General features: G+C 39.4%; 1 protein-coding gene across 1 annotated transcript in view; it reads right to left on the reverse strand.

The window, feature by feature from the left end:
- Positions 1 to 25,584, reverse strand: part of Trpgamma (Transient receptor potential cation channel gamma) — a 449,908-nt gene that overhangs the window by 189,524 nt on the left and 234,800 nt on the right. Inside the window, exon 4 of the mRNA XM_083119232.1 lies at positions 17,439 to 17,581. Within this exon, the coding sequence (XP_082975358.1) occupies positions 17,439 to 17,581 (143 nt within the window). The remainder of the gene's footprint in view (positions 1 to 17,438; positions 17,582 to 25,584) is intronic.

Consider the following 25,584-nt stretch of genomic DNA (forward strand, 5'->3'; position numbering starts at 1 on the left):
GAATGCACTTCGAACATGACTGTATATTTCTTGAAAAAGCAAATAAATATATATCACGTACAAATGGCCAAATATGCCCTTAAAAAGCACCTTAATTTAATTAGTTTCTTCACAACATTTATATATTTAGGGGACACATCACCCATACCAAAAAGAATATGCTGTCATAAAAATCCTAGTCCTATAGCTCGACCACAAGGAAAAAAACCTTCCTTCCAAAGCGTTCGCGCAACTTCCCTGCCGTTATCGGTGTTCGGGGCAGTGTTGCCAGGTCAGATTTGAAAAATTCGGGAGATTGTTCCTTGGGAAACCAGAAGATCTGCTACAAAATCCGATGATCTAATAGTAGCGGATGAACGACGTTCTTGGGGGCGGAGGGCCGGAATAGTAGTGCGTACTGGGGGGGGGGGGCAAGGGGAGTGGCGCGCATTGTTTACGGTGTAAACGTCACAGATACTTTTGTAACAATGGTGCTAAATCCAGCACCCTGTGTTTGGCGAAAATATACCGAAGATATCCATTTCAGGAGTGGACATGTTTCAAACAAAAGAAAGTAAACCGTCCGAGGGAACCGACCAACATCTTTCATCTCTTCCGCATTTTCCGGTTAGAGGGTGCGTGGAAAACACCCTCAAATTTGCCCTTTCTCAGCACCGACACAAGGGGTTTGCGATGCCTCTATTATCGCGAGGAATTTTCATGACAGGAAATGGTAGAAAGTTGTGTTCACAGATGAAGCTAACGTGCCGCCTTTCGTTGTCGGCGATTTTCCACAATCTTTCAAGTCGAATGCTAACAATAACAAATCAATTTGCCTTCTGCTGGTGTTCGGTGTACAGCTATCGATAGGGGTGGGCACGCGTCCTGCACCATAATGAGAAAATGCATTACGTATGTGAAATATATTTGGTGAATTAGACAGCATGTCTTTCTCAATAATTCAAGATAGGGCGCCACCCATCCTCCCCATCTGCTAGAAATACACCCACACCCACAAACACATACATGTATAACATAATTTGCCCACGCTACGAAGTCAGTGTTTCTACCTCGTAAGGCAAGGACGTTTCATTGTGTTTGTGTCACATCATCCATTTCATCAGTTTTTCATTCATCCATATTGTCGTACTTACCCGTAGAGGCACAAAAGCAACGTAAAATAACTAAAATAGAAATAGATTTTCGGGTGGGATAAAATACAACCATCTAAAAATAGTAATGTAGTAATAGTAATAAAATAATGTACTAGCACAATTGAGTAGCGTTTGATATACTTTCACAGTTCAAACAGCACTTTTCACGGCTGAGTGGAGTTCCACTCCACCTCTCCCCTCCATGTTCAAGTAAGATGAGCAGGAAACGTGTTTTTAAGCTGGCCGTTGGAGGTTCCATAGCAATAGTTTATTAAGGAATTCTCCCGAGAAATCAATAGGCCTGGCAACGCTGACGCGAGCCAGGGCGAATGTTGCTTCCCCCTACCCTTTCCCGCACCCGCCAGCGCGATGTGCTTCTGCGCAGGTTTTTTTGCTTGTGGTTTCACTATAGTTATCGTTATTATTATTCCGTTCCTCGTTCATCGTTTTCCTAATCATTTCTTATTTTCCCCCCCTTGTGTTTCAAGAAGTTCCATTTTTATTCACCATAAATGAGATATTATCTGCTTTGCTGTCATTTGTTTCCATACAAGTCTGCTGTTCGATAAGATATTGTATACTTTTTAAAACACATTCAAGACACTTGATTTTGTTCGAAATGAAATGAAAAGCAATAAGATGTTCAATTCATTCATGATGTGCATAAAGCGTTCTTTTTTTTAGCCTAGAACATGATCATGGCCATATAAAAGATACTTGGAGCAGGTAGCTACTGAAAACTATTGTGGTGTATTCATGTACTTTCGATGGCCGTACACACGCTATCAAAGAAAAGAAGATATGGCGTACCATTGTATATACAATACATACATATATAAAGTACATTGTAACCTGCCATGCAAACAAGTATTGAGGTACGGCCGCCTCTAACCTCCCTCCCCCGGTACCCATTATATTACAGCGTGGGTGAACCCCAGACATGCAACGGACCTCAGTGGCGGAGCTGTCACCACAGCGGGCTACGACGCCAGGGGTCCCGGTTCGAAACCTGGCATGGGTGTACTTTACAGTGTCCCTTCATCAATTTAATCATATCAGGACTCATCCTCACTTCCTAATTAGCCAAAAGTGGCAAAAAACCGAAGTAAAATTAACGAAATCAATCAGTCAACACAGACATGCAGAGACAATGTAGGAAAAAATCCCACTTTAGATCATCCACCATGCGAATGGCCCTATAGCCTGACAAGTTAAGTCCCGATATGCGCAGATCGCTGCGGAGCACTTCCTGTTACGTCATCCTCCCCACCACTCTTATACGTACTGGTCTGGCCTTGAGACTACGAGTGGTGCCAACTCAGTAAAATTACGCCAAAACAAATATGACAAACTATTTTTACTGTGTAGATTGTCGGTGTCGGCTCATATCAGTTTATCAGTGGTTCATTTGATTTAATCCGGTCTTTGAAAATGCGAGCGGTGTGCGGATCGTAAACTGTAGTATTGCGCACGCGCGGTAAGGTTTATAACGAAGAGAAACTACTGGACGAATGACTTCATTTTCTGAATGCGACATCGAGCAGTGGCCTGTTTTTTTTTAAAAAAAAAGCCGAGTGGGGAAGAGTTATTTTGTTTATCGCACAACAATCACTACAAGAAGGCAATCTGATAACACGCTTGCCTGTGTTCTTTTTTAAAGCACTGAAATGTTCTCGTTCTTTACTCTTGGCTGCATATTTTTGAAATGCAAAAATCAAATCATGCCGGGTCCAACGAAATCCACAATCTAATTTGGAAAGCCCTTTAGAGGACAGGCCAGATAAATTAAGGCTAATCGGGACTGGACTTACAGTTGAAAGTGGGATCCGAACCACTATGAGCCTCCACCGGGAATCGAACCCGAGATCCCTTGATTACAAGGCGACGACGCTACCACTGCGCCATCGGGGATTTCAAGTTTTAAAAGAAAGAAAAGAGTCGTTGGCGAAAGGTGAGCTGAAGTTCTGTACTCCGACAGGTAGAAAACAGCCCAGGGAACAGCGAATACAAATTTCGTTGAAAATCCTCAGACCATTCCGCTCCCTCTAGGTTGCAACACTGTGAACCAACGTCGCTGCGGAGAATGGATTGGGGAAATGTGGTGTGAGCTGCGCAACAGCTATTTGCTGCGTCTTGTTTTTAAACTTGTCAAGTTATACCAACAAAGACACCCATTCATATATTACTAGCTGATTACCCGGCGTTGCCCGGGTATTTATTTATCCCAATCTTCTATTAGACAGGAAAATAATGAAGTCTAACTATAGTGTAAAATGAATTTGGGGTTGAACGGCATTGGGAGTGTCACTATTCATCTTAGCGACCCAGAAAACTATGGATTCCACACTAATATCGGTCGTTTTACATATCACTCTCTTCCCACCACCACCTTCTAGGGGTGCCAGGGGTGTCTTGGAGTTGAACGGCATTGGGAGCGTCACTATTCATCTTAGCGACCCCGAAAACTATGGACTCCACACTAATATCGGTCGTTTTCGATTATTTTTACATGTCACCCCTTTCCACCCCCACCCCTAGGGGTGCGATGGATGTATTAGCCCCAAGTATTTCTTTCCAGATTGTAAGTTATCGTGTACCAAGTTTGGTCATCGTGAATGTCACCAATCACCTTAGCGACTCCAAAACTATGAATTTGACACTAATATAGGTCATTTTTCACCCCCTCTCATTTCCATGCCGATAAGTTATGAACTTGGAATAGAACGACATTGGGAGTGTTACTATTCATCCTAGCGACCCCGAAAACTACGGATTCCACACTAATATCGGTTCGTCGTTGCCTTGTAATCTAGGGGTCCAGGGTTCGATACCCGGGGGAGGCACATAGTGGTTCGGATCCCACTATACACTGTAGGTCCAGTCCCGATTAGCCTTACTGTGCACAAAGTGGACTTAAAAACACCAAATCAAACCAATCAAACCAAACTAATATCGGTCGTTTTCGATTATTTTTACATGTCACCCCTTCCCACTTGCACCCCTAGGGGTGCCAGGGGTGTCTTACCCCCACAGCATTTCCTTCCAGATTGTAAGTAACATGTGTACCAAGTTTGGTTGAAATCGCTCCAGGCGTTCGAGAGTTATGCCGGAACAAACATATATACATACATACATTTTTATATACGCGTACATGTACGCGTATGTATATAGATATACACACGCGCACACGAGAAAATATACTTTGTTTCACTCTACGGGATAAGTTTATCTTGCTCAATTATTTTTTTATCTGCTCTAACGTTGAGAACGTATCAAGAGCTATAGTTAGTTTCTCTATGGTTCTAGAGTAAAGCATTAACCACCGAAAAACTTTACCGCACCGTAGAATCGATTCAGGTTACGAAACTGACGTCAGATAAGAGCTTTACATAATTAACATTGCACGCTCTGAAAGTTTGCTGAAAGACCGGTTGCAAGGAATATGAAACAGAAAAAAATAGAGACCACAAGAATCATAGCCAGTAAGAATCCACGTTAAACCACAAAAGAGCATTAACGCTGAATAATTCGCGTGAAGTGTTGTCTCTTTTCGGCAAACTTTTGCCAATTACTCGTACCAAAAACCGATTGTTCTGTCACTAATTTGTAGCGCACTTCTGGTTCTGCAGCTTCAATGTGCAGCGAGAAATAGGACAGAGATTGGTTGTTGAAAACTCGCAATTTACATTACAAGGGAATATTTGAATTTGAATTTAATGTTGTGCGTGCGTCAGCACTCAGGCTATTTGGAACCCGTCACGTTATGCGTGGTCCAGCCCCTTACCAGAACTAATATAACATTACTGTCATGTCGTGTAACTCAAATATTAAAATTTTCTGACTTCGGTTAAAAGCTGAGGCTGTAAAGGGACACTCAGCACGTAAGAACAAAACACAGGACAACACCACACACAGTCCTACAGAGAATTATACTGGCCGTAGGTCAAGACGCCAGAGCCTCGTTAGTCTGCAAAATGCAGTCCAGGGTGTACTAAGTGGAAGTTAGGTTGACAATTAGGTGTACTATGTGGAAGGTCACCCCTTACACACCCACAAGGGAATATTGTTGGTTTGAGTTTTAAGTTCACTTTATGCACAGAGAGGTAAATCGGGACTGCACCTATAGTTTAAAGGAAGGCCCGGATAACTATATGCCTTCATTGTGTGTAAAATTAATTAATTCATTTGGATACATGAAGAATATGCGATGAATTCCGTACCCACACTCTGGGCACATTTTATCCCTGGTGCATCAAGGAAAAATTGGACACGACTCGTGTATCTTCCTCTCCTCTCTTTGATCTCAGCAGAGCAGGAAACAGGAGACACAATAACAACCATTTAAGCCATCGGAGCATCTTTGCTCCAGGGGTCATGGTTCAGGGAGCCGTAAACGAAAACAAAAGTTATTTTCTTTTGCCTTTTTCATAGGTCACCTTTTTCGATTTTCTTTGTATCTTTTTCACCATCTACACCTTTGCTTCTCGGAACTACCCCCTTAAGACCATTCGAGTTTGGAGAAAGTTTGGAGAAACTTTCTTTTACGCTTTTGACAGTGAGAGAGGATGATGACACCAAGCAGGTCTGCAGAGGCTACTGGAATATCTCCTCCCCTTCCCTTCTAAGGGTTAAGAAAAGGAAAAAAACCTCCAGGCAGCCCTTAGATATCAAATTACATCTCCGGACTTCCGCCTATCTCAAAGGATGCTGCGATGCGCCCTTTGGAATTGATCTGAGCTGTTTGACGGAACATTGCCCTCAACGGTCCACAAGTTGCAATCGACTTCCCCCTCCACACCCTCCCCACTTCAAGCGGAAACTATGGAGTTGGGACTTCGGTGAATTAGGAGGATGATTGCTTAGGCGGGCAGCATTCCTGAACCTCACACCCTGAAATTACTGAAGGAAGCATTCGGATGAACATGGCCGATGGTGTATGGAGTTGTAGAGATACTTAAGGCATCAGGGGGCGTCTCTCTTTCCTGTCAATGTTGATCAATGCTTATTCTCCATCCACTGTAAGAGATAGTTCCTTTCCTTGTAATGCCCTGGGTATTACACTATAGTTCTTAGTTATGTAGTTGGAATGTTGAGTTCGTTCATTCTTTTTACTTTGTCAACTGTTCAAAGTATTATAGACATTTCAAAATGCAAATAAGAGCAAAGTGATGCAAATAGGAATAACGGAAGAGGTAATAGAAAGAATACACATACTAATATGCGATTCAATAGAACTGGAGCAGACAGAAAGACACGAGTACCTGGGAACAATCATAAACCAGACAGGAAGAATAGAGGAGGAAGTAATGAATAGAGTAAGGAAATCTAACAATGTATACTACCAAACTAAGCCGGACCATTTTTGTAAAAAGGGAAATAAACACCAAAACTAAACTACAAGTGTATAAGTCAGTAGCAGAACCAATTCTACTATACGGCGAAGTGAAAGCTGGCCAGTAAGAGGAAAAGAAGTAAGACAAATAACGACAATTGAGATGAAATGCTTCCGTAGAATAGTTGGTAAAACGAGAAGAATAGAGTACGTAATGAAAGAATCAGAAGAATTAAATCAGAAGCCAATGGAAGAGAAACTAACACAAAGACAATTAAAAATGCTTCGGACATGTGGTAAGAATGGAGGAAGATAGAAAAGCAAAACAATTCATGGAAGCTAGAACAGAGGGAAGGAGAACAAGAGGTAGACCCCGGAAGACATTCGAAGAAGAAATCAGAAGAACTAGCAAAAGGAATGAAAAGGAATATGAGAATTGAAGAGGATGGCAAAGAAACGGGAGAGATGGACGTAGTGGACAGAGGCAATCCCGACGCTATGAGGCAAAACGAGAAAGAAGAAGAAGAATATTGGAAGGACAGGGAGACTAACCTGTATATGTCAATCTGGTAACGAAATTCACGAAATGATAAACTTATCAACAGTTTCACAAAACCTATAGCAAAGAGATAACAGTAGTATGGATTGGTGATTACTTTGGTTTATTTTACTTCGCTTTTCTGCCACTGTTGGCTAATCCCGAAGATGAAGATGAGCGATGATATAATGAAATTGATGAAGGGACACTCACAAAGAATATCCATCCCAGGCCGGAATTCGAATCCGGGACCACTGACCACTCCGCTACGGAGGTGGGCAACAGTAATATGGATAATAAGTAACAATGGAGAACATAATTTCCTGAGAAAAGTGAATGAGCACACAGATTACTGTGTTTGGAACAAGAATAAAGGTAACAAAATCAGTGTTCGACACCTTTGGCTAGAAATCGCTTAAAGGCAGTGTGAGCCAAGAAAAGAAGAAGTAGTGGTATGGAAATATCTTAAAGAATGTTTACAGATATGGTAAAAACTGCTTAAAGCGGTAATCTCAAATAAAATTAAATATATAAATAGAATAATGTTTATGTGCAGTACATTGATGTGGGAAGAACTGCAAAAAGCTGTAATTCAAAATAAAATAAAAATAAAATCTAGAATAATACTGATGTTTGGTTTGAGTTGGTGTTTTAAGTCCACTTTGTGCACAGTAAGGCTAATCGGGACTGGACCTACAGTTTAAAGTGCGATCCGAACCACTATGTGCCTCCATCGAACCCGGTTTACAAGGCGGCGACGCTATCACTGCGCCATCGGGGAGGCCCTAATACTGATATGGGTTATATGTTTATAAATTGTTGGGAACAGAAAGAGTAAACCTTTGATTAAGGTTAAACCGAGAATTCTGTTTACCACTATCAGAATCTTTTGCTAACTTAATGAGTAGCGTAGGGCAAATTCATCGGCAGACTTGCAGTATTTCTGATGTTATTTTCTCCACGAATATATTGGTCGTAGCTGTACAGCTCATAATAAAACGTCTCGTAACTTCAATATAGCAGCTACATTGAATGATATGGCTTTATGTGTCTTATGATATGCGAATTTTTCGAGTGTTACACGTCATGGGTGCTAATGTGCTGAGACGTGTGACTCTCCTACACATGCATGTACCGTTAAAAGGCAATAAATTCAAATATTTTCCTGTATATAACGGTTTACTATTCTGACATCCCAAACGGATCACCCTGTTAATAGTTTATTTAAAATGATGAGCACAGTATACAAGCTAATACAGCCAGAGTAACAACGTTTCAAGTTACGGTATTCGAAAACACCCTCTACTAAATTAATAATGCTGAGCAGATCAATGGCCAAATACACCACAACGCCCAGTTATCACATTTCATCGTATCACATCATCATTTAAATTCTTTATTAGTGTCTTTTTTAGTTCACCACCATTTCAAATTACTGAGATTAATGAATTTTGTCTAGTGTTACATTTAGGAACCATATTTGGTTAAACACAGGGCTCGAAATGAACCGGAGTGGACCGGAACGGCGTTCCGGTTCTTGAACATCTTGAACTTTCTCGTTCAGTCTGGTCAGAAATGGCTACCGAGCGTTCCGGTTCGTCTAACTTTATTTTTTAAAAATATTTCACTACATTTTTTTCTTTTCAGCGTCAATTAAATTGTTAATAGTCTTTAATAGTACATATTATAGGACTCATGTATGTTTCCCCTATACATGAAGATGTGTTGTTGCCGTAGGGGGTTTAGCAAAGTGTGATGGCGTCTCTGTTGCCTAAGTTGAAGACAAGTATGGAGCGGTGGCTGCATTCTGTATACCATTTACAGTGTTTCCTTATTCTTGAATTTACCCTTTTCAGTGTTTTTCTGTCGTCCTTTTTTTTGCTCCAAATAACCCAAGAATAAAATTTCAAGTCAGCAAAACAAAACATCCAACCCTTGATTACACCCAAAATAACAATACGAATCACTTGCACAAATTGAATTTTAAATACGTACTACTGAGATAAAGAGGATTTAATTTTGTTGAGGATTATTAATTCAGAAATGTATTCCCCCTTTTGGGCGAGCTGACTGCCATTCAACTATTTCCGTCTGTTTAAATTTTAAAAAGAAAAAGTTCCAGAAGCCTTGTGTCCAATATATTTTGCATTATTTGATGTTTATATAAATATTTTAATTGAGGCTGAGCTGATACCGATGTATCGGTATCGGAAAGTATCGGTTGAAATTCATCTACCGATACCAGCCGATAATTTCCCGGCATATTGGTATTTCACAGGTCCGCAAAAAATTTCGAGCGACATTTTCACGCAGTCTCATTATCCCGAAAATTATGCCAAATTCAAACTTTCTTTTTATTTTTCACCAACTTTTTCACGCAAAACTACATTTGTAATTTTTCATAATATCTATTTTCATATTCTGATGTAATTCTTGAATACTCTAAAGCAAATTTCTTGGTAACTTGATGCAGATAATTGCAGAAGAATATTTGCACAGCAATATTTTGAACACATTTTTAATTATTGCAAATCTCAACTATCGGTATCTGTGGGAATCGGTAAGAGTAGCGGCATCGACTCAGCTCTAATTTTACATTTCACTGGTCGTTATCTCGTCCCTGCAGTAATCAGACAAAAAAGACAGCAGCATCTGAACGAAAGTAAAGAGTGTTCCGTTTCGTGAAAATTTTAATTTCTAGCTCTGGTTAAACATAATTACAGTAAAACCTCGTTAATCCAGACACCGATAAGCCGAACTTGGTTTAATCCGGACAGGCAAAAAAAAGTGCAGTCAACCACTTATGAAATTCTATTTCCCGCAGACTTTGTACTGTACTGTATAGTGTATTTAGGCCTATGCCCTTTAAATACACCACAATAAACGTGTTTTGTTGTTATAAATGGAGTTTTAATGCACTTTCTACTGTTCTTTTAGGTCATTTCAGTTAATCCAGAATTATTTTAATTCTTTCGTATTATTAAAGTGTTAAAATACATACATACATATATATATATATATATAAGATTTTTAATCCTTTTAAGATTTAATAGTCAACTTATCCCCGCATTGGTACGGATTAACGAGGTTTTACTGTATAAAAAAAACTAGTTATACGGATTCCACACTATCCCGCTCTTGTAAAAGAGACAAAGAGGTTTCCCTATGCTGAAAAAACCTTCTAGCCCTTTCCTGTTCTTCTCTTCGCATAGTTTCCCTTTATATCCCGGAGCAGATGTTTTCCAGGAGGGGAAAAAACGCAATGAAGCAGAAAATCAAAAGAATATAGGAGAAGGAGAGGAAGGGAAGTCCAGTTGCCTGGAAACTCTCAGTTGTCAACGTGGGAAGCCAGATAAACTTTTAATTAAAGTCGCGGGACAAAATAACCCCGTGGCTATCCGGTTTCGTTTCTTGAGATTCATCTCCTCCGCGTCCCTGGATCGATTCCCGAAATCCACGGTTTCCTGGAAATGTTGAGAGAAGGACTCCCGGCTGAGAAACATATAAACAAGAGCAGGGTAGCACGTTTCCAGGAATTTATCCAAGGAAAACAGCCACTCACATTCTCAGGTGCTCTTGCTGACCAAGGTTGCCATGTTGATCCACGTTCCTGGGGTGGAGTATCTGAATACAGTAAAACTTCGTTAATCCGGACTTCGCTTAATCCGGACAGGCAAAAAAAAAAGAAGCAGAATGCAAGGTTTTAAATGTGACTAGAAGTCAACAAGAGAACTTCCTGATGAAATTCTGCTTCCCGCAGACTTTGTACTGCACTGTATAGTGTATTTAGACCTATGCCCTTTAAATACACCATAATAAACGTGTTTTGTTGCTATAAACGGAGTTTTAATGCACTTTCTACTGTTCTTTTAGGTTATTTCAGGTTCTACCAAGTGCTGGAACTCAGTTTCTTAATTTTAGTCCACTTTATGCACAGACAGGCTAATCGGGACTCGACCTAAAGTTCAAAGTCGAATCCGAACCATAATGTTCCTCCACTGCGTATCGAACCCGGGACCCCTTGATTAGAAGGCGCAATGTTACAACTACGTCATCGAGAGATGTGGACTTTCTAAAAATAGGACGCAGGTTTTGTTGCTCTACACTCTGTCTAGGGAATCTCTAAAGAAAGCGAACAAAATCAAGTCCTCTGCGCAAGTAGTGTCTCGAGAGAGCTCGACCAATGAACGCGTGAGGGGGAAGTGAATGCATATAGGGAAAAACGCGGCTGCAGCTACCAGCCGTTTGCATCAGCGTACAATGCTTAGATTCGCCCACTCGCTTTCTCCTCTTCTCTACCGTTATGAGCGACCTTGCTCCACAGATTCCAGAGACAAAGTACGTGTATAGGTCGTTTTTTTATGAGGGAAGGAGGACCATTGGTATCACGAGAAGGGGCCAGTGAACCATGCCCTACTAACTGAGATAGTTAATTTAAAATTAGAAAAAGCAAAAAGGTTATTGTTTTTATAGACTTTAGTTAATTGGAGTACCAACAGAATGATCAAAATCTAAAAAAGTTAGATGAAAAAATTAAGTGTAAAATGTAGCAATTAGGCTCAAATTAATCGTTATTTTTAAAAAGTATCAAAAATAAGATTCTTATGTAAGAGATCATACAACATGAACTTTGTGATTAAAATAACTCCCTCACTTTCAAAGATTTCGCGTGTAAAAGTTTATAGCAAAATAGAATAATTAAATGAAATATTCAAAAGTAAACTGTTGTCATCTGATAGATCGAACTAAAGTCTCTCCCTAAGGATACAAAAGTAAATTGTCAATAACAATATTAGTTTATTATTATTAATTTACAATAATTGTTAAATTATTATTGTTATTTCTTGTAGGCTACTCTAGTATATGTCAATGGTCTGATACTTCCCCACTACAAAAATTTCTGGCGACACCCATGAGGGTGACTCTTGATTTATGTTTGCGTCTGGAGGGAGACACCACGTGATTTGTCACTTACTTTTGCACAAAGGTAGTGTTGCAAACTGCAATATTTTGTTACTTTGAGTAGCTGAAAAGCGACATGTGCATACTTTAGCTGTGCGATTTGTTTGAAGTGGTGCTATAGCTCGACCACAAGGAAAAAACCTTTCGTCAAAAGCGTTCGCGCATCTTTCCAGCCATTATCGGTGCTCGGGTCAGTGTTGCCAGGTTAGACTTGAAAAGAGCGGGAGATTGTTCCTTGGAAAACCAGAAGATTTGCTCCAAAATCCGATGATCTAATAATAGCGGATGAACAAAGTTCTCGGGGGGTGGGGGGGCATAGACGTGCGCACTGGGGTTCAAGGGGACGTCCACAGATTTTTTTCAGCGAGGGGGAAGCAATGTATTTTTATCAGGCGGGTAAACGAGGCATATTACCCCGTAATAATGGTGCACTCTCAGAAAACACCACTTCAGTTTGAAATTAGCACGTTTCTACATTCCTATTATAATAATAATGGATGTTAATTATTATGACTGAAATCAACTCACATGTCTGAAATAATAGGTACTTTTATGTCAACATTCATTTTCCACAATCTTTCAAGTCGAATGATAACAATAACAAATTAATTTAACCTTCTGCTGGTGTTCTGTGTACAGCTATCGTTAGGGGTGGGCACGCGTCCTGCACCATAATGGGAAAATGCATTACGTATGTGAAATATATTTGGTGAATTAGACAGCATGTCTTCCTCAATAATTCAAGATAGCAACGCTTATGCTATGCCACCTATCCTCCACATCTGCTAGAAATACACACACACACACACACACACACACACACACACACACACATGTATAAAATAATTTGCCCACGCTACGAAGTCAGTGTTTCTACCTAGTAAGGCAAGGACGTTTCACTGTGTTTGTGTCACTTTTCATCCATTTCATCAGTTTTTCATTTATCCAAATTGTCGTACTTACCCGTAGAGACACAAAAGCGACTTAAATAACTAAAATAGAAATAGATTTTCGGGTGGGATAAAGTACAACCATCTAAAAATAGTAATGTGGTTTGGTTTGAGTTGATGTTTTAAGTCCACTTTATGCACAGTAAGGCTAATCGGGACTGGACCTACAGTTTAAAGTGGGATCCGAACCACTTGTGCCTCCACCGGGTATCGAACCCGGGACCCCTTGATAACAAGGCAACGACGCTACCGCTGCGCCATGGGGGAGGCCCCAAATAGTAATGTAGTAATAGTAATAAAATAATAATAATGTCCTAGCACAATTGAGTATCGTTTGTCATAATTTCACAGTTCAAACAGCACTTTTCATGGTTGAGTGGAGTTCCACTCTACCTCTCCCCTCCATGTTCAAGTAAGATGAACAGGAAACGTGTTTTTGAGCGGGCCGTTGGAGGTTCTATAGCAATAGTTTATTAAGGAATTCTCCCGAGAAATCAATAGGTCTGGCAACACTGACATGAGCCGCGCTGAATGCTCCTTCCTCCTGTCATTTCCCCCACCCGCCAGCGCGATGAGGTTCTGCGCAGGTTTCTTTCCTTGTGGTTCCACTATAGTTACGTTGCCTCTCTTGAACATTACCATTGGTTGGATACGGCACTATTGTAGCACGTCATAAAAATGCGAAAGACCTTGGGAATTGTGTACCTTCACGAGTTGACGGTTATGAAACTGTTCTGGTCGGCCAAGTCAAGAAAAGGACACAGAACTTGTCGCACTTCACCCAGCAAAGAGTATTGTCTCCATGAAAACTGTCACGTGGTCAACTTTCCTGGATGGAGGAAATGAATGGGTGAGTAAATGAGCTGTCAAAACTTATCCCGTAGGAGTTACCTCAGCAGAAGTTCTCTGGCGAGGAAGATAGAAGGGGAGGATTTCTAGGGGTGGAAGGTGCTAAAAGGATGAATGGTACCAAGGCAAGATCAGGAAGTGACTGATCGGTTACTGTGAGACTTGCATCAAGGTGCGTTTAGAGAAGGTATTAATGTGCTCCTTTGTCTACTTAAGCACACTATTTGGTATGGAAAATGTTCTAAACTCGACTTTGTGTCTGCCCAGTGGCGCCATTCGCATTTAATGCTTTCTACCAGTGGCGGCGATTGGGTTCCAAAACCGGGGGGGGGGGGGGGGGGCAAGGTGCCAAACTTGGGGGAAAAGACAGTTTATTTCCCTTTGTAGATAAGATTTAGCATAGTGCTAGGGTAAAAGTTGCGAAAAGTTGCAACTGCACCGCTCGCCCCCCAATGGCCGTCACTGCTGTGTTAAAGCGTTCATGTTGATTTTTTAATTATTTTCATAATTCAATGTATGATTTGAAGTTCAAAGAAGGTATTATGATATTTGTGTTGTCATATTTTACATAAAAGTTGGAATATATAGTATGTAAAAATCCATAGTAATGTGGTAAGAGCAGCAGAAAGAGTATTAGATACGTGCTTCCTGCTGTTTGGAAACGTTCTGCATGGACCGAGCTGCTTCAGTAGTTCTATTAAGGGCTCGATATGGCTGCACTGTGACAAAACTATGAAACAGAAATTACGGTTTGCCCGGAATTCACGATGAAGTGAATATGACCGAGGGTACGCATCACTCAATTACATGTCAACTTAAAATCTCCATACTTGGATGAGAACACCAACCCTACGGCCCCATAAACATTGGTGACGCCAACAACGCAGCGCAATGGTAGCGACAATTTCCATCGCTACACATATAAACTTCCATGAAAGATATCAGCTAAATACGATCTCTTAGAATAACTTATTTAAAATAACATGTGATTAAATTTTCTACGTGTAACTAATAATTTATATAACAATAGAAAAACAGTTCATTATGCATGGGTAAAATCGCATATGAATATTTATGGAAATGAAAAAAAAGTCGAGACGCGGATTAAAAAGAATTTACTGGCCCGACTAAATCGGGAAAAATGATACCCTTGGATAAATAAAACTAAAATTACCAAATATTACAGACTGCAGACTTCTGGAGCCTGCACCTCTTCACAAAAACATATTCAGTTATTCGAGGACAAAATCGAAATTCTTGTAAAATCTGAAAAAAAGCCAATGTTATTACCGTAGGTTATTAAACGTTCACATTAAAATATGTCATAGTTCAAGGGGGGGGAGCATGGTCCCCTTGGGTACGGGACTGGTTTCAGAACATTTATAGGCCTGGTCAAAGCAAATATTATAGGTGACAGAAGCCCTGTTGTGTACCCACGCTTTTGATGGGTAATTAATTGTTCTCCCATTTAAATACATGGTGAATTTGATGTTGAACGTGCTGCTTTACATTGAAATGCAAGTTTAATTTCATCTTAACCTCAAAAATTATGTCAGAACATGGTAGATAAATAATCAATGCTGTGAAACTAAGAATTTTAATAAGACGATTGTCAACAACAGAAAATATATCGGAACTCAAAAAAGCATTAAAATATGCACAGCAATTGTTTACGTCACTTGCAATTTTCACTATTTATGTGCTTTATTCTTGTGAATCTGGTAAAGAATAATACATAATAATTCCACGTTACTGTACTTCTATTTTTTATAGTTGTTATTAATAACTGACTCCTTTTTTTACGTGATATTATACTTTTCCTCATGGCTAGTAAATATGCTTCTCTATTTTACACATACATATTTATCGAGAAAAATAGTTATCACAAAAATATTTTATATTCTGTTTCATGTCTCGCAATTCCTAGAGCTTTCTAATTTACAGGAACTATAATTTTAAAATTGTTGTAAGCCAAAACAAAAAGGACGAAAACACGGTGGTGAAATGTCTGCTTAATACAAAGAAAACATATGTTAATATTAAGTTATCGAATAGGGCATAGTGTATAATAATAAATATCATGCGCTTATTCACTTAATACATTTTTGTGAGTTTCTCCTATTCCTACTCCCACCCTTGAATTACACGTAGCCTACTCGCAAGTCGCAACTAGAGGAAGCATAAAAGAGTAGTGTAAAAATGTAAATTATTGTATTGTAGACCCTGGCAGCTAGGGACAACCAAAATTACGTCACGTTTAGTGCTCTTCGTGCATAAACATTCTATATTTAGCCCGTTGGAGCTACTCTGATGTTGCGCTTTAAGATATTAGGGGAAAGTGGGGGAATTGCGACCATCTAAGGGAGATTTTAAAATTCTCAAAAATTGTACGCAGTGAAACAAAAAGAAAATGTGGGCCTGAAAAAGCAATGTTTGTAGTACATCTCTGCGTATCACTTTGCTCCCTGTCGTTAATAGTTATATCTGTAAACGTCAAAAAGTAACAATGTGCGTGTGAGCGCAATTGCCCTATTAGTAGGGTAATGGCACTCAGTAATCATCCTAACAGTAAATCAATACCATTTTAGTACTATACAGAAACTATATCTTAAGTACTTATATTTATTAATATGCAGATACAAATTAAATTGAGCACAATTTTGCACAAAAATGCACACATGGGACGCTTATTATGAGAAACGTGTTTGCACCCTTCATGTTCCCATCACAAACAGCGTGAGCGTCATTACCCGATAGGCGCCATATTATGTTCTTTGTTTCTCGTCTCATGAAGAACCTCAAATGTTTACTTTATAATAATTAAGAAATAAACAGGAGATACTATTATTATATCTGTAAAATTTTCAAGACTCTAGCTTAAACGTTCCGTCTACTTACCTTGCACTTTTTTCCTTCCCAATTTTATAACAAAATATGACGAATTCGTTTTTCGCACCCTGCTTCTTAAAAGTCAACTCCACATTTGCCGCCTTTTGTTTGGTGCCTCGTAGTACTGGGTTCTAGATGTCAGCACGGGTTACTCTTCAATAACACCCTCCGTAACGACTACAGAGGGGTGAGCGCCATTGCCCGCTGAGCGCCATTCCCCCAACTTCCCCTAATTCTTTGGTTCAGGAGAATGTAATTTTCGGAAACTTATGACTTGCTACATAATCTTAAAGGTTTGCTAAATACATTTTTGTTATCGGTTTACACGAGAAATTCTTAACTTCGTTGAAAAGAACGTTTAAATAGCCATCCTATCGCCCTCCAATGAAAAGCTTAGGGCAACCAGATGACGATCGATATTCTTTAGGAACAGAACAGGGGTGGCACCCCTAGCGGAAAAGTTTGGCAATGAACAGCCCCATTCATCTGTGTCAAATACACCAGTGACAGTGTAAAGAATTCAGTACAGGCATGGTCAAAAGGAATCTGGAGTTTAGACGTAAAACAATATAGAAAGTACAAGGACTCCGCCATTACACATTATAAACAGGAACCAAGAACACGCAACACATTAAGACATTGCACAGCTTGAAATAATTTTAACAAAATTCCTTGTGGAACACAGGCTCAACCTTTGAGAGAGAGAGAGAAAAAAATGGATCCATATAGTCTCAGTGCTCATGTAAGGACGGGAAAAGTGAAATAGACAACAGGAATGAACTTACCTGACGTCGTGTGGCATAGGTAACGTGGCGCCCCTATCGAGCAGAATCTTGATGATCTCATAATTATCCCTGTGCGCTGCCAAGATGAGCGGAGTAATATCCGGCGTGAAGGTTGCCGTGTCAGCAGGAAGAGCTTCCCAACTCTGCAAGAACAGAATTGAACAAAATTATTATAATATCTATTTGTCTGCCTTCAACAGAGAGAAACTCTTCAACAAGAAGCAAAAGGGTTCAGACACGTGCAAAGCTTGTTTCAAGCGCTTGCTAGTAAGCGCCGACATGCGGTAAGAAGCCGAAGGAAAGTCTGTCGTTGATTCAAGTAGTGATTTATCCAAACACCCTTCCAAAATTGTCATAAATCTCCAAAGTTTGGATATTTTGGATCTAAATTTGCTCTTACACCCTTCTAATAACGAACTGGTACACCCAGATGGAAAATTCAGTATAAACCTCTGGTTTCAAGCGTGCCCGCACATAAATTAAGGATTTGTGTGTCCTATTTGTATTGCCGGTGGCTGTACAAAGTCATTTTCTTATAATTTTACATTCAAAATAGGGATGGCTAAATACTGATAAAATTTTTTCCGGTGATCGGATAATTTTCTATACGGATATAGGATATTCTGACATCCGAATTATCCGGATATCCGAATTATCTACACTATCCAGATATCCTATATTCGAATTATCCGGATATTCGGAATATCCGAAATGTTCGGACTATCCGGATATCCTGTACGGGCTATCCACATATTCTTTTACTGGTCATTTTCGCATTTCACTGTACGTATTTTCCACAAATTCATCAAATCTGATCTATCTAGATTATCCGAATACCCGATATTCGGATTATCCGCATATCCGAATTTTCCGGATATCTGAATTATCCGTATATCTGGATTATCCATTGGATCCATAACAGATATCGGATAATTTAAAATCCAGGTATCAGTTATCCGGATTTTGAGACAATCTTTAATTCAAAACTCAATATATTTTTAGTATTTTAACAGTAATATGATATTACATATTGTTGTGATGAAGCATTGTTAGCCTTGAGATAACGGTACTATCGCATATAATAAATATTGCTTACATAGCTTGAAAAATGTCATGAGAGGTTAAAAAAAATACGTTACTTTATTAAACTGTGGCTAAATGTGCATGTAAGGGATGTTTTACAATCGAGACAAACAATTTTACTTCTGAAAGGGATTTATTCCAACGTACACGTTTTCACAATGTCATACATATCTGCACTTGATCTAGAAAACCGGACCGCGTTAAATCCTCTAGAATTTACCGCTAGATAGAAAGAAACAAGAGAGACAAGTGAAAAAAGGGAGGTGAACCAAGACAAAATATGTGATTAATGGGATATGAAAAGTGTGGGAAAGGAACAAAGACATTATCGCTCGAACGTCGAGCTTCCCACGATTTATGGCGGCTCACAAATCGAAAGTGATATCGAGGAACGGAAGAGGGAAAGAAGAGACAGACGAGACAAAAACCGAGGCCGACCAACGCTTCCAAAAACATGAATTATGACCCAATGAGAGAGAAGGAAGATAAAAATTAAATGAAGGGTGGGTAGGGAGACAAGAAGCTGTGATAAGTGTTTTCATTCCATCGCGGCAATTTGTAATAGCATATTGGATATTAATGCTATACTAGCACCGAAGGTAGCTGAAAGCAAGTACCTGAATATACAGTCACGGAGAGATAGAGAGAGAGCTGAGATGTTTATTTATTCTTTGCAGATGCATTGTCGTCATAAGTTTTATTTTTCATTGTGACTATAACATCATTAAGCCTTGTTTCCATGATAAGTAAAATCTCAATATGCTGACCAAGGCAGAATTTATTATATTTTAAAACATAAATAAACGTTACGTTTCAACCTTCTAGCATATTGAGTTTTTGTACATTGTGACGTTTCTTCTTTAATTTAGATTCATCATGTGGTCTCTATCTTCCTTTCCACTCAAATCATTCGGCGTTCTGAATCCTTCTACTGGAGTACCAAGTTCGAATCCTCGATAAAGCACGAATGTTCTCTCATCCATTACAACAATCAGTGATCCTCACAAGCCAGCTTCTTATCCATATTATCCACATAGCACACTGCAGACTTGTATGTTTATCTCTTTTGTCTTGTTTAAGTGCACTTTATGCTCACATAGGCTGTTCATTCTTGCAGGTAAACGAGGCTCTGGCGCCAAAGACCAGTATAATCCTCTGTCGGATTCTGTTGTCCTGCTTGTGTATTCTGTGTCACTTTTACTGAAGAGTTTTATGACTTGCGTAGTGATTTCAGTTCTTCGTTATGTTTCAATTTGTGCTTGATAAGACTTCATATTAGTCCTAAATAGCACTCAAGATATGTTTTGTTGTCCTTAAGTGGCTTATGTTCATGTATTAGGAGAAGTGAGTAAAAATAGTTTCAGTGTTGACGAACCCAACCCAATCATCAATGCATCATGCATCATGCACTTTTCCAATGAGATTCAATTTCAGTTTGTTGTTACTGAGGGTTATGCGCTTCCTGTTCATATTTCTAAGGTATGTCAATATCATAACCCATTGTTTGTAGCCATTTGATTTATATATTCATATCCCATATCGTAATTTGCTTATTCTACGTCGTTCCTATATTTTCTTGGTTAATCGTCACAAGGAGGATGTTAATGATGAGAGGTTACTGATGAAATGACAAACACAATAGGGTTTGTCTATTGCTTTAGCACCAGGGGTCCAGCGTTATTCACGTGGGAGATTTTCAGTTATGACCTAGCCTCGTGAGACCATTTGGCGAGTTGCTTGGAACGAACTAGCGGGCTCTGTTCTCGACAGCTAGAAAATAGTTGCGATGCGCTGACCTAGAAAAAATCCGCTCAGCAGACCACAACGTTACAAACGCAAATGGGAAAAGTGCCCAGGACTCTTCGATGGAGACATCCCGTGAGTAGATCACTAAATGCACTTGGTCACCGAGGTAGCACGTGTGTACATACGTGAAAAATATTACAATCATAGCATCTATATTCTATCTCACTCATACATGTGTGAATTGCATGTACAATCAGCGTCAATAAATATGGGACACATAGATCGTGAAGTACTTGCTTCCCTGGATGTGTGTTGCTTAACTGCAAGGCGATGAGCGAACTTCCACAGCAAATTTTCAATGGCAAGTATGTCCATCGCCGTAGAGTTAGGCAACACACATAAGCCCGTACAGAGAAACTAGTAGTTGTTGAATTTTTATTACCGCTGACTGTACATATGTGATATTCAATTTATTAAAAATTTAAATGCCCTTTATAGCTTTATAAATCTTTCACTTGTAACGTTCACGTTTTGACAGAATCGTTTTAATGTAGGGAACCGAATTGTGTGTCATGTACAAAAACAGGTCTTCCGAGAGCCAATCATCAAGAACGCCCGACCGCTACGAACAGAGTTCGTCTTGGGACACAAAAATATTCATCACTTTCCCAGACGTTGAAAAAAAACATGCTTTCTTTAACACGGATGAAGAAAATTGCTTTTCCTCTGCGGCAGGTTCAAACTTGTTAAAAATCCATAAAGAATAAGAGAGAAATACGTGCAGGTGGCGCCGCGACATTCAGGTGGTGGGAACCGACGACATCCAATAAGTTCTCTTTTTTCTCTCTCTCTCTCTTTGAGGAGGAGGAAGAGAGGGTCTTTTGTCGTAACACCTGCGCAAGAGATGGAAGGAAGTGAGAACTTTGTAGCGAATTCTCATCTCTGATGCTGAAGGTCTCTATAGAGGAAGGAACATTTGCCTGTGAGAAGAGAAAGATTTCCATATGTCAAAATGTAAAGAGTCGAGGATCAAGGATGATACATTTCAGGGAAGAAGTTGTGCAAGTCAGATTTCATTAACTGCATAACCTTCTCTCTTTCACTTGAATTGCGCAAGAGCTTATTATTATTGTTACGAAGGATATCCACAAAAGAAGTTGAGCTTGCAAATTCTGCCACTGCGGCGCTGCGGTCGCGTTTGTTCGCATGCGTGCAAGTTGATACCATGACGGACGCCATTTGCAGGCATTCGAACAGCGTTTACGCATCGTGCTGTGTGTTCATAATGTTTTAAGAAAATCAAGAAGCCCGCAACATGTGAAATTCAGTCTCTAGTGCTTTCCTTGAATGGGAGGAACATGAATCAGACTGAAATTTAGCATCAACTTGATGAGGTGCGTGGAGGATACGCAACGAGTGCTTCAATCCAGAATAAACGGGCCATGATAAGTCGGGGTATTGTGAATATACATGAAAGCCCCCGCCCACACACTGCAACGCTACATTTCGCTGAAAACATTTTCATCATCCACTCTATTCCCCAGACTTAGCGCCAAGTAATTTTGCGTGTCTTCCTACATCTGAAATCCATCTTTGCTGGCAGGCGGTTCCACTACAACAAGGATATCTAAGAAACCGTTACCACGTGGTTTACATGTACGCCGTGCCTTTATATGACGAAGGGATACGAAAACTGGTGCTTCGCTACTACTACTACTGCCTCGACAATGGTGTTAACTATGTCGAAATGTAGAACACAGTCTATATAGTAAAATGGTATCGTTTCTTCGTAGTAGTCCATCAGAACTTACCTTCAAGGACCATTTGGCATTATATGACTGAACATTGCAAAACAGTGTTAATTTTCAACCCAGTCTTATACTAACTTTTACGTACAGGGTGGCCCAAAAAAGGTAACCGAAATGTAGAACCGTTGTATTGTGTGTTCGTTTAATTTTTTTGGGCCACCCTATATATAGTTGAATAAGAACTTCATGCAGAAGGGATCTTCCTGAATCCGAGTCCAAGAAGATTTGGATACTTCAGAAGGTTCATTCTGGTACATTTCCCACCACTAGGTGGTCTGCTGGAAGACTTTGTCAGCCATCACGTGAGTGCTTTCATCCACTGTAGGAGCACTGGATGCAGCACGTACAGTCAGCAGAAATAAAAATCTGACATTTAAATCCTGAAATGCTCGCTTCTCTGCAAAGCATTACCTGTGAGTCATTCCATGCGAAATCAACACAGCCTTTGACTTGACCATCTCCGATTTTCATGAAATTTGGGGAGTTGAAACTATGCATGGTATGAAAATTTTTAGTCTCGTGCGTCTTGTAATTGTTAAATTATTCAAGGTCAAAGTTAGCAGAAATTGCCCTTTTTGAGCCCGCTTAGCTATACTAAAGCTGCTGTAACTCCGCCTCTATTTTGCATAAAGCTTATTGTACAGGAAATTGAACAAGCTTTCCAGTGATATATAACAAGCCTACCTTTGGATAAAAATATAATTTTGTCACGTGACCTTGACTTTGACCTTGAATATCTCAAAACATGTCATCACCAAAAATCGTGAAAAAATATATTTGGTCCCTCATTGCATACTATAAAACATATCAAAAAATAATTCTGGGACTGCAATGGGATCAGAAGATACAAAATAATATGTGTAACTATGTGACTGATAAAAGCCCCATTACATGAACTATGAAGAGTCAAATGTCCCTTAACACTCCCTACAAAATGTGAAGGAGTTATCCTGGGTATAATTGGTCATAAAAGAAATAGGTTAGGCACAGGGAGATCCCTAGCCGTGTGTGTCAAGCGCAGGTTCGGCATATTGTTGACCGCCATATTGAATTCAACGCAAAAATTTCAAAGGAAAGGGGGTGATGTGATATATCAAATCAGGCTAGAATTTCACGAGAAATGAAGTGACGAAGGATTTTCCAACGTATCTTACGCCAGCAAAAAGTTATACACATATCTTTCACTTACGATATATGCACATTATAATCTTGCCAATGTTCCTGTGAGCACACTCGTTGACGTCTCTCACACTCGCATAGAACATTTGGTAATGTAGCATGTGTAACAACATCGCAAGCAGCAACTATGCCTTCTCTCAGATGGTCAATATCAGGGACTTTTAGTGCATGCACCATTCTCTTCAAATGTTTCTGAAGGTAAAAGTCCTCCTAAGATGTTAGATCTGGGGAATGTGCAGGCCTTTTAATAGATCCCAGTGTGCCCATCAATCTACCTAGAAAATTACCATGAAGAAATTGCAAAAATGTCCACATAGTGTGGTCACACTCTGTCCTGTTTCAAAACTCTCGAAAAGTGCCATATCCCGTAAGCAAGGGTGAAAAAACCTGTTCACTTAACAAATCCAAGAAGCCCTCACCATTTAAGGTTCCGTTGTTGAATATGGACCAACCATTTCCGTCCGCCACACATTATACCACATAATTAGCTTACCAGCAACAACCATTCGACTGAGCAAATCACAGGTATTGCATATTATTTTTATTAACTTCACCGTGAACATAAAAATTAGCCTCGTCACTGAAGAATTTTTCATTCCAAAGGAAGTGTCACGTAATTGTTTGAGATACTTTTCCCAATATTCTTCACTATTCAACTATTTGGTGAATGTAGCTGATTAAAATCATATGCAATGGTGCGTATACTTCTTTCTCTCCCAAGATGTCAGCGTGATCTCGATGAGTTCCTAACACGTTAGGAGCATTCCAATGCTTTGTTTTCAACACCTCGAAAAGGAGAAAATGGTTACAAGCATGCAGTAATACATTTTTGCTGGTTAAATATATGTTGGATAAACCTTCGTCACTTCATTTCTCGTGAAATTCTAGCCTCATTTGATATATCACATCACCCCCTTTCCTTTGAAATTTTTGCGTTGAATTCAATATGGCGGTCAACAATATGCCGAACCTGCGCTTGACACACACACGGCTAGGGATCTCCCTGTGCCTAACCTATTTCTTTTATGACCAATTATACCCAGGATAACTCCTTCACATTTTGTAGGGGGTGTTAAGCGACATTTGACTCTTCATAGTTCATGTAATGGGGCTTTTATCAGTCACATAGTTACACATATTATTTTGTATCTTCTGATCCCATTGCAGTCCCAGAATGATTTTTTGGTATGTTTTAGAGTATGGTATGAGGGACCAAATATATTTCTTTTACGATTTTTGGTGATGACATGTTTTGAGATATTCAAGGTCAAAGTCAAGGTCACGTGACAAAATTATATTTTTATCCAAAGTTAGGCTTGTTATATATCACTGGAAAGCTTGTTCAATTTCCTGTACAATAAGCTTTATATAAGCTTCCTAGGCAAAATAGGGGCGGAGTTACAGCAGATTTAGTATAGCTAAGCGGGCTCAAAAAAGGCAATTTCTGCAAATTTTGACCTTGAATAATTTTAGAATTACAAGATGCACGAGACTAAAAATTTTCATAGTTACTAAGTTCTATGCATAGTTTCAACTTCCCAAATTTCATGAAAATCGGAGATGGTCAGGTTAAAAATTGCACATATCTGTGTTGATTTGGCATGGAATGACTCCTGTGTTACCTAACACTGCGGCGATAAGTGGATTTTAATAGCAAATTTTCAATGGCAACTTCTACTACCGCCTTAGAGTTAGGCAACAGGGAAGCGAGTATTTCAGGATTTAGGTGTCCGATTTTTATTGCAGTTGACTGTACAGTCACTGACACCAATATGGAAATGGTTTCATTGAATTGCCTAGGGGTCGAGATGAGGCAAAATATTTTCTTTCCAAATATTGCTTTCGAAACAAGTATGCTACTTTCAATCATCTTTATATGTAAAGAAAGGTTTAATAAATGGAATTGAGTTGAAAAAATGGATGTTTCTTTATATTTAGTATACATTCCATGGTATTAACATTAAGTATCCCGCCATGTCCTCCGTTCCACTACATTTATGCCTTGAGTAGGGTTCGAACTTTCGACCTCTGACTTAGCAGCAGAACAATTCACCTTGGAAGCCGACGAACGATGATTCTGTCAAGAAAGTATTGGTGAAACCATAGATAAGGGTATACGTATACCTTTATCTGTGGTGATTACTATCCATAACAGAAATTCAAGTGGGAACAATTGTAAAACAACACATAGCTATATTTTTAAAAATCTTTTTGATGTAATGAAACTATGATTTAGGAAAAAAATCTTGAATGGAACAGCAATAATGGATGTTCTAAGTTATTGCATGTCAAGCGCATGCACAGCCCTGAACAAAAAAAAATGTCGGATT

Source organism: Lepisma saccharinum, chromosome 3 (genome assembly GCF_977018435.1).
Source record: "Lepisma saccharinum chromosome 3, izLepSacc3.1, whole genome shotgun sequence".
Classification (NCBI taxonomy): domain Eukaryota; kingdom Metazoa; phylum Arthropoda; class Insecta; order Zygentoma; family Lepismatidae; genus Lepisma; species Lepisma saccharinum.